Here is an 8,352-nt window from a genome sequence, read left to right on the forward strand (position 1 = left end):
TGTCACGTAAAACACTGGTCAATTTTAAGTTGGACCTACCTAATCCGAATATGACACGAAACTCGTAAAAAACTAAAAAATACATATACTTTTCAATACATATTTTTAATTTTATTATGAACTTGTGATATCATGATAGTTATATTCAAAATCTTATACTATTATTTACTTAATTTCAATGAATGTTATTGTATTTTAGTGTGTTATGAATTTTAAGTTATTTCTAATATGTAAACAAACTAAATAAAAGTATATAATTTTCATGCCAATTTCGGGTTCACGGGTTCATTTTCGTGTCATGTCGTGTCAACCCGTAAAGTGACCGTGTCGTATTCGTGTTGCGGTTTTTAAAAATTTCGTATCACAGGTCATATTTAGATTGACTATAAATTTAAAAAAAATGATCGAAACACGACATGAATACGATACATGACACGAATTGTCACTCTTACCTTAAAGACAAAAAAAAAAAAAAAAGAGTAAAATTGATAAATTCGGACGGATTGCAATAGTGTTGCAAATTGTGAGTAAATTGTCTTTAAGACGCAAATTGTCAAAATCATAGAAGTTGAGGGGCACGAATGTGCAAAATAATATTTTTTATAAATAATGCGCAAAATACTATTACTTAACTTATCTCGGACTCTATCTGCGGTGTTTGACCAACGCTTTTTAGCGCGCGTGACGAACTCACACTCTCTCTCCACCTCTTATCCTGCGCACTCCCTGACACTTCCACACTCTCTCTCTCACTGACTGGGCTCTTTCACGGACACAGACACAGTCGTAGGACTGCAAATTTTAGAGAGAGAACGAAGCTTTTGAGCTAACATTGAAACGATCGCAACAAAAAACACATATCTAAGTCGTGTTTTCAAGGTTCCGATTCGATTCGCTAATCATAATTCATAATCACAACAAGAACGAAACCAATCGAAATAATCCGTCTATCCAATCTGCCCGGTCAGAAATCAGGTCACAGCTTTTTTGCTTTTTTTTTTTTTGTAGGTTTGCGGTTGTACCGAAGTGCTTTACGTCGTCGTTTTTGCTTTCGGCTTTGGATTGAGACGTTGCTTTCGGCTTGTAGGCTATCGAGGATATGATATAATAATATGATGTGTACATTCGCAGTTGCAGAGAAGAGTTGTTGTTTTTCTCCTTCATGTCGTGTCGAGTCTCTCTAATCCAACAGTCTCTGTACGGAGGTTTCCTGTTCCGTGTAAAATCTTCTATGTCTTGTAGAATTATTACACAGAAATGTTGATGAATGTGCTTTGTATTTTGACAATGCCGAACTGGGTTTTCAAGATGTGAGGCTTCTTCGTTGGATTTTGGTGGAGATTTTTGTCTTTCTTAAGTCGCTGAGCTTTTGGGTTTGTGTTGTTGTGGGAAGAAATGAGTGAGAGTGGGGGGAAAACGTCGTCGTCTTTGGCGATTACAGAGAAGCGGACGACGACGAACAGGCTTGGTGGTTGTGTTGGGATTTTCTTTCAGCTCTTTGATTGGAATCGCAGGTTTGCTAAGAAGAAGCTCTTCTCCAAGAAATTGCTTCCTCCTGGTAAGTGATGAACCCGCATTCTTGATTTTCTCTCTTTTCTCTAGAAAAGTTCTGATTTATATTTTCTTTTGATTAACCAGTTCGTGCAAAACAATCTTCTAAGAAGTTTAAAGGAGATGAAAAAATGCCCACATCAAAGCTTCACTTGGTATGGCTTTTGCATGTTTTTACTTTTCATGGGTTTTCTTGTATATATATAATATACATTTTTTATTTTTCTTGATTTTTCCCGTTTCTCGCAGATTGCTGATGAGAACAAGGGAGGCTTCCCAAACATGAAGAAACTTGGGAATCGTAGTGTTGATTCAGAGCACAAAAGCTATGAAACACGAGCTCCTGGTTTGGTTGCTCGGCTTATGGGTCTTGAATCCATGCCTGCTATACGCGAGAAGCCCCAAAAGGCTTCTTTCTTTGATGCTTGTGATAAAGGAGAGAAGAAATTTGTGAATAATAACTGTGGTGGGTCTGGGAGAGAAGATACGAGTTTGGAGAGAGGAAGTCCGAAGCTTGACTCTCGACCTCAGAAGCTTCAAAAAACTGGTCAGTTTGATAGAAAAGCAGTGACTAGGTTTGGAGCTGAATCAGCATTTCAAATAAAGAGCGTTTTGTCGAGGTCAAGAAAGTATCATCACCACCATCCTAAGTTTGTTTCTCCGGTCAAGAGCCCGAGGATTCCATCTGGGAAGAATGTTTCTCGGACCTCGCGGTTGATTGATGCAGCCACTAAGATTTTGGAACCGGGGCTGCAATCTACAAGCAAATCGAAAAATGCGCTCACATACTCAGCTTCTGTTCATTATCATCATCACAGCAATGAGGGTGTAGCAGGGAGAGCGGTGATTAAACCAGAGGAGCAGAGTAAACAGTCTGGTTATAGTGCTAATGCGGCCAAGTCTTTGATGGGACAAACTTCTTGCAAAAATTGCGGTAATTTGCTTGATGTTGTGGACTGCAGACCAAATGTGGATGAAGGGCCATCTGGGTTTCCTTCTTTTGCTTCAAATTTTGTTAACGGTCCCTCTTCTGAGGGAACGGGAAGGAGTAACCCAAGAATACCCGTGTCATCCTTTGGCCAAGGAACGGAACCGGTTTTTCAGAGAAATTGGGACCAGCCTATGTCTCTTGGTGCTCAAAAGAAGGAAGAAATGGACAATGTACAATCAAATAGTAAAGCTGTTACGGAGAGAAAGTCTTTGCCTCGTGAAGGTCTGGCTCCATGGCCGTCATCGAGCCAACCATGTACTTTTCGGAGCAATTCGACGACTTCTGTTGAATTAAAGCAGAGAACTCAAATTCAAGAGCAGATGCCTTTAGCCAGGGATAGAACTCCAGCCAGGTCCAACTCTAAACTAAACAATTTGGAAAGCAGAAGAGTCTCATCGGCTGCAAATGCTGTTAGAGGTTCCAAAGATTTTGTTTCCTTGAACAGAAACCTAAGTGGCCGCACCAGACCAAAGGTTCCCTCTAAAGTGGAAAGCTCTAACAAGTTTGTTCCAGAGAAGAAAGCTTTTAATGGAAGGGATGAGAGCTTACCACCATTAAGAAGCTCAGTACGGAAAAGGAGGACAACAAATGTTAATGACCAATTCGTAACTAGCGGTTTTGTTAGTTCAACTGCTACAAAACCAGGGAACATTCAGTATGATTCTCTCAAGGGAAAAGGGTTTGGACTTAATGCTCACTCGATTAACTGTACTTTTGTTAAAAGTGGATCAGCTAGTGCAGCAGAAGGTAATGGAGTCGCTAAAAGTAATAGCAATGATGTTATTTCTTTCACTTTTAATTCACCTATAAGGCAAAAACCTGGAACCTCAATGGAAAAGGAGAAGACCATGGATGATGAGATAAAGAAGTCTTTTCAAAAACCATTCTCTTTGAAAGGGGATTCTATAGCTGCCATTGTTGAGCAAAAGTTGAAGGAACTGACTAGTCAAGAAGATGATGAATTTGCCATAGGCGGTCCACCGAAGAGATCTACTGCTATGATTCTGCAGGAGTTAATATCTGCTTTGACGGCCGAGCGGCCAGATATAGCCTCACCATCCACTGTAAGCGTTCTTTTATTTATTTATTTGAAACAATACGCTCTTTTAATTTCTAATAGCTAAAGTGGTATCAACTCCTTTTGTATCATTCCTAGTTTCTTTTTCAAAAATATTTTGTGCTGAAATTGTTGTTGTAGTACATAGTTAATCTCTTCGAGTGTCAATGAGGAACACTCTTAAAACCTCAACGAGCAACATAATGAGATCTTACAACCTATAGTAAAGTAACTTGAGAAGCTTATGGCAGTTGTCTTATAGTTTTCTTGGAGTACCATACGCGACTATTTATGTTCATCGATATCTGTTCTCTTTCATAGTTTGTAAATTCTTTACCACTAATTTGTGAACGTTAAGACTCTATTATTGTTAACTGTGGTCGCCACCTAACTTGCTTGCTGTGTACATGTTTATCTTTTACGTCAGCTTGCTCCTCCTTTGTTAGATAGCTGAGGATTTTCAATCTCTGGTTATGTGCTTTGTTCAAATTTGCGCTGATTATTTAATAGAAAAAATTGCTATTATAAAACCGTTTCGAAATTGAAGATTTTTCTTTCGCTCTTTTCAGGCTGAAGGAAAGCATGAAAAGTATGCTAGATTTTGTCATGTCGCTGACCACTTGAGCCCTGGATCTGTTCTTGAAGCTTCATTCTCTTCTAGTAGTCTGGACGGTAGCTCAGGTAGAATACTTGTAACCACTTTTACTAGAAGTTGTTGATCGTTACCTTGTTTGAGTTAACACATCAGTTTTAAAGGTGTGAATCTGATATTGAGATCTTAAGCTTGTCTAAGAGTTCTTGGCTGGTCCGTTTTGCTTGCTATTCCAGGACATAGGTTTTGCACCGATTCTGTGGATTACTCGAGCGATCAGCTGCATTACGCCAGTGATCGGTTGCGTTACTTGGGACCCGATGCTGATCTTTTGGATTCTGCTACCTCAATGGAAGAAGAGGTGGCTGGTTGCGAGAGGCTGATGGCTCTTATTGGCAACGTTTCTCGAATATTAGATACTGTTGGCGTTGCTGGGGGAAGATTGACAAGAAGCATGCTGTCTCATGCAAAGGATGTCATTGTGAATGCTGAAATCTTGTTTGGAAATGTGATGCTACATAGATTAGATGGATTGGAAGGCCTTTTCATTGGTCCGATACTTCTCGAACTGGAAACTGTTGCTAATGTTGCTTGGACAAATATCAACGCCTTTTCTGGTATGGATGCTGACAAAGGGGGAAATCAAATTAGGGGGTTTCTTTTTGATTGTCTGATAGAATGTTTAGACTCCAAGTATGTAAAATACCATTACTTAGGATCCAGAGCACGCACAAGACTCCTCGCTTTCATGAACAGGGAGAGCATAATTGGAGAAGTGGAAAAGGAGATGAAGAAATGGACAAGTTTAGCTGGGATGATTACAGACGAGATAGTAGAACGGGAAATGAGTCATGGCCTGGGGAAATGGACTAATTTTGATATCGAAGCTTTTGAGTCCGGTGATGAAGTTTGTGGTGACATTCTTGGAGATTTAGTAGATGAAACTTTGATTGACCTCAGGGAATGCTGGCAAGGTTCCTTTTGAAATTCAGAACTCCCCTCCTGCTTCCGATTTCCTGTTTAGTCTGTTTAGTGGTTATAACCTGCGACATCTTTGTAATCCAATGGATATGATAAATTTTTGTACAAATTAGTGAAATGGTATTAGTGCAGAGGCTATTTGATTGTTTGGATGAACTGTCCATAGATGCTTGTTGGAATGTAATTTGTTATGAACGTAAATAACTAGTTCAGTAATGTCAAAACTGTACTAGTTCTGAATGCATGCAAAACCCAGATAGTATAATTATATTATATTTTTTATGTGGACACTGATCGTCTATATCTGAAAATGGAGATGTTTCGATTTATCTTTGAGATGTTTTGATATAACAAAAGGTACTAAAATAATTTTATCCTAAAATTAAGAGATTATATTTCTAAACTTTTAGTGAGCATCAAAGGCCTATGTAGAACAATTGAGAAAGAAAAGAGGCATTAGAGAGAATGAGAGAGAAGCGAACAGTGTAGTGAAAATCTTACGATATTATTAGTCAGACTGAAACAATGACCATAGATTGAGATCGACGATTTGAACATAAACAGGAACTAAAATAATTGGAAAACTAGAAATAATTAAGAAACTGTATTCATTTGTAGAACTGTAGTAAAAAAGTTAAATTTAAATTTATATAAGTTAAATTTAAATTTATATAAGAGAAAATAATATAATAATATGATTTAAGTAATGAACATAAATGAACATAAGAATAACGACTAATATCTAGTTTCTATTCTTATGCCTTAAACAGAACAAAAATGGTATTCACGAGACCTAGAGCTGATGGGAATGAATAGGGGTGCTTTTAAACGGAAACTAGGACTTTGATCTCCAGCAGTCATACTAGTATATATATTCTCAAATTTTATGCAATTTATTGCCTTGCTCTGATGTGTGATCGAACTAAATGCTTCTTTGGTGTTATAGATCAAAACCCAAGATTTATGCAATTTTATTTATTGCCATGTTCTGATGTGCGATCGAATTAAATGCATTGCTTATTCTTTGGTGTTAACTGCAGATCAAAACCCAAATCTGGAAACACAACAATAAAATGAATCATTTCCTTCATTACTATATTATAACACTCAAACTCAAATTGCAGTTACATCCATCCCATACTCTCAGAACATAACAAAAAAAAAATCGTAGAAAAAAAAAGGAAAATATTCAACCAGAAAACAAATAAAAAAAAAAAAAAAAAAACACTCAAATCGCTCTATAACCCAAGACTCTTCTCCCTCCTCCTCTCTTGTTGTCACCACCATTAATGGCATTGGCCGCCGCCAAAGAAAAGCCCTTCAACTCCTCAAGACTTGCGTAGCTCTTCCTGGCCATCACCAAACTCCTCTTATTTTCCCCCGCATTCGCAGACTTACTCCCTCTCGAATTCGACAGAGACTTCGATTTCGACAAGCTCTTCGCCGGCGGAGTCGTCATCGTCGTCGGCGGCTTCCGATTCTCTTTCCTCAGAACAGAAGAGAAGTCAGGCACCGACTGAGCCACAACAGACGACGAATACAAGGAAGTAGAAGACGGTTTCCGTTTGATCTCCAAGTTGCTCTGAAACTTGACCTGTTTCTTCAATGGCGGCGTCAAAGTCAGCTTCAATTCTTCTTCTTCTTGTTCGTGGGGTCCGGAGTTCTTCATTCGGAGCTTTGATTCTCTGAGCTCAGCGTAGGCTCTGTAGCGTGGACCTCTCTGCATGATAAAGCTCTCTGTTGTGAGTCTGAATTGTACGGGTTGTTCTTTTGAGTTCTGCGAAAGGAGAAGAGAAATTGGGTCGAGAGAATGGAGAAGAGATTGAAGAGCCGGATTCGGATGGTGGATTTTTTGTTGTAAAACTAACGAGCCGTTGGTTTCTGCCATTGTTTTGATGAATTTGAGGTTCGGCTCTCGTTTTTGGAGTTTTTCAGAGGGCTTCGGATTGATTATTAATGGTTTCTGTAGTTTTCTTCATGAGTTAGATCGTACTTTTTTGAATAATAAATATTTTCTCACGTTGCAACGGTCTTAAAAATAGAGAGAGAGAGAGAGAGAGATCGCTTTTGCTTTTGCTTTTTTTTTTTTGTTTTGTTTTGTTTTTTGTTTTTGTTTTTGTTTTAACTGGTTTTATTTGCTCCCAACGTTCTAATATTACGGTGGGTCCCGTTGAGAATTTGGAAAGGGTTTTGGATCGCTTTGGATTCCATAATGCACCGTAGGATTTGGTGATTCCCATCTGACTTTGTGGGGTTTTTATGTTATTTTTGACCGAAATGTTATTGTAAAAAGCACATTTTTTCGTAATTTTGACAACGTATCGAAGTTGCTACCACAGCCAGGCCGGCCGATTTGCAGGCTTCCTAGTTTCCAATTGGCACTGGGGGATTTTCTTTCTTTTTTTTTTTTTTTTCTAAAAAAGAAAAAACTTGTGTTATTAGGCTGTTTATTATTATTTTATTATTATTATTATTATTGTTATTAATTATTATTAGAATTGTATTTATTTTAGTATTAATATTATTTTTTGCTGTAGAAAAAGTTACGTGAGAAATTATTACTTTTGAAAAAAAAGGTAAAGAAATTATTTTAGGGAAAAATTTGTTCCTCATAAAAACTAGAAAACTTTAAAAAGGAACTTTTACGATATTTTACATACTAGTAGGAATAGTTGTTTTAGATTAGCTTTTCAAGAGTCTAAGCTATAGTACAAGTAATTTTGTATTACAAATTATAAATTTTTAATGTGAACACTCACATATTGAATTGTTGAAAAACTAATCTCACCATTAAAACAAAGTTCCTACCTTTAAGTAAAACAGAAGTTCCTACCATAAGAGTTCTCAAAACTTAAAAGAAAAAAAAAGATTGATATTTTTCTTTAGTCTAAGTTCACGAAAATATTGCCTTAAAAAATCATAGTAATGTGATTTTTCTCTTAATCATATCAATAAACATATAAATTGAGTTTAAAACGCATTCTCTTTTCACCATTAACTAAAGAATTTGACCTTTGAAGTTTCCATCAATGACCTAAATTTTTATTGAAAATCAATATGGACAAATAAAACAATAATAATACAAGTAAAACTATTATTATTATTATTATTATAAGGAACATTTTATGGTACACTAATACACTGGTAGGTCATGTTTTTTAAGTGCTGGATCTGCATAAA

The 8,352-nt window shown here is 37.0% G+C and overlaps 2 protein-coding genes across 2 annotated transcripts; one reads left to right on the forward strand and one right to left on the reverse strand.

The window, feature by feature from the left end:
• The first annotated feature begins 1,163 nt into the window (after nt 1-1,163).
• LOC21409676 lies at nt 1,164-5,388 on the forward strand. The gene is made up of 5 exons (XM_010110553.2): nt 1,164-1,558; nt 1,639-1,706; nt 1,801-3,606; nt 4,169-4,280; nt 4,428-5,388. The coding sequence occupies exons 1-5, from the start codon at nt 1,396-1,398 to the stop codon at nt 5,174-5,176; spliced, it is 2,898 nt and encodes a 965-aa protein (XP_010108855.1). The 5' UTR covers nt 1,164-1,395; the 3' UTR covers nt 5,177-5,388.
• Nucleotides 5,389-6,368: 980 nt separating this feature from the next.
• On the reverse strand, nt 6,369-7,179 carry LOC21409677. Its single transcript, XM_010110554.2, has one exon. It carries the CDS (start codon nt 7,058-7,060, stop codon nt 6,401-6,403), a length of 660 nt encoding a protein of 219 aa, XP_010108856.1. The 5' UTR covers nt 7,061-7,179; the 3' UTR covers nt 6,369-6,400.
• Between the last annotated feature and the right edge of the window lie 1,173 nt (nt 7,180-8,352).

This window comes from Morus notabilis, unplaced genomic scaffold (assembly GCF_000414095.1).
Source record: "Morus notabilis unplaced genomic scaffold, ASM41409v2 Scaffold518, whole genome shotgun sequence".
NCBI lineage: Eukaryota > Viridiplantae > Streptophyta > Magnoliopsida > Rosales > Moraceae > Morus > Morus notabilis.

Excerpts from the sequence above, each read along its gene's own strand:
- LOC21409676 (XM_010110553.2), top strand. The coding sequence starts at position 1,396 with ATGAGTGAGAGTGGGGGGAAAACGTCGTCGTCTTTGGCGATTACAGAG. Across the intron at positions 1,559-1,638 it reads CAAGAAATTGCTTCCTCCTG|TTCGTGCAAAACAATCTTCT; the intron begins GTAAGTGATGAA and ends TTGATTAACCAG. Across the intron at positions 3,607-4,168 it reads ATATAGCCTCACCATCCACT|GCTGAAGGAAAGCATGAAAA; the intron begins GTAAGCGTTCTT and ends CGCTCTTTTCAG.
- LOC21409677 (XM_010110554.2), bottom strand. The coding sequence starts at position 7,060 with ATGGCAGAAACCAACGGCTCGTTAGTTTTACAACAAAAAATCCACCAT.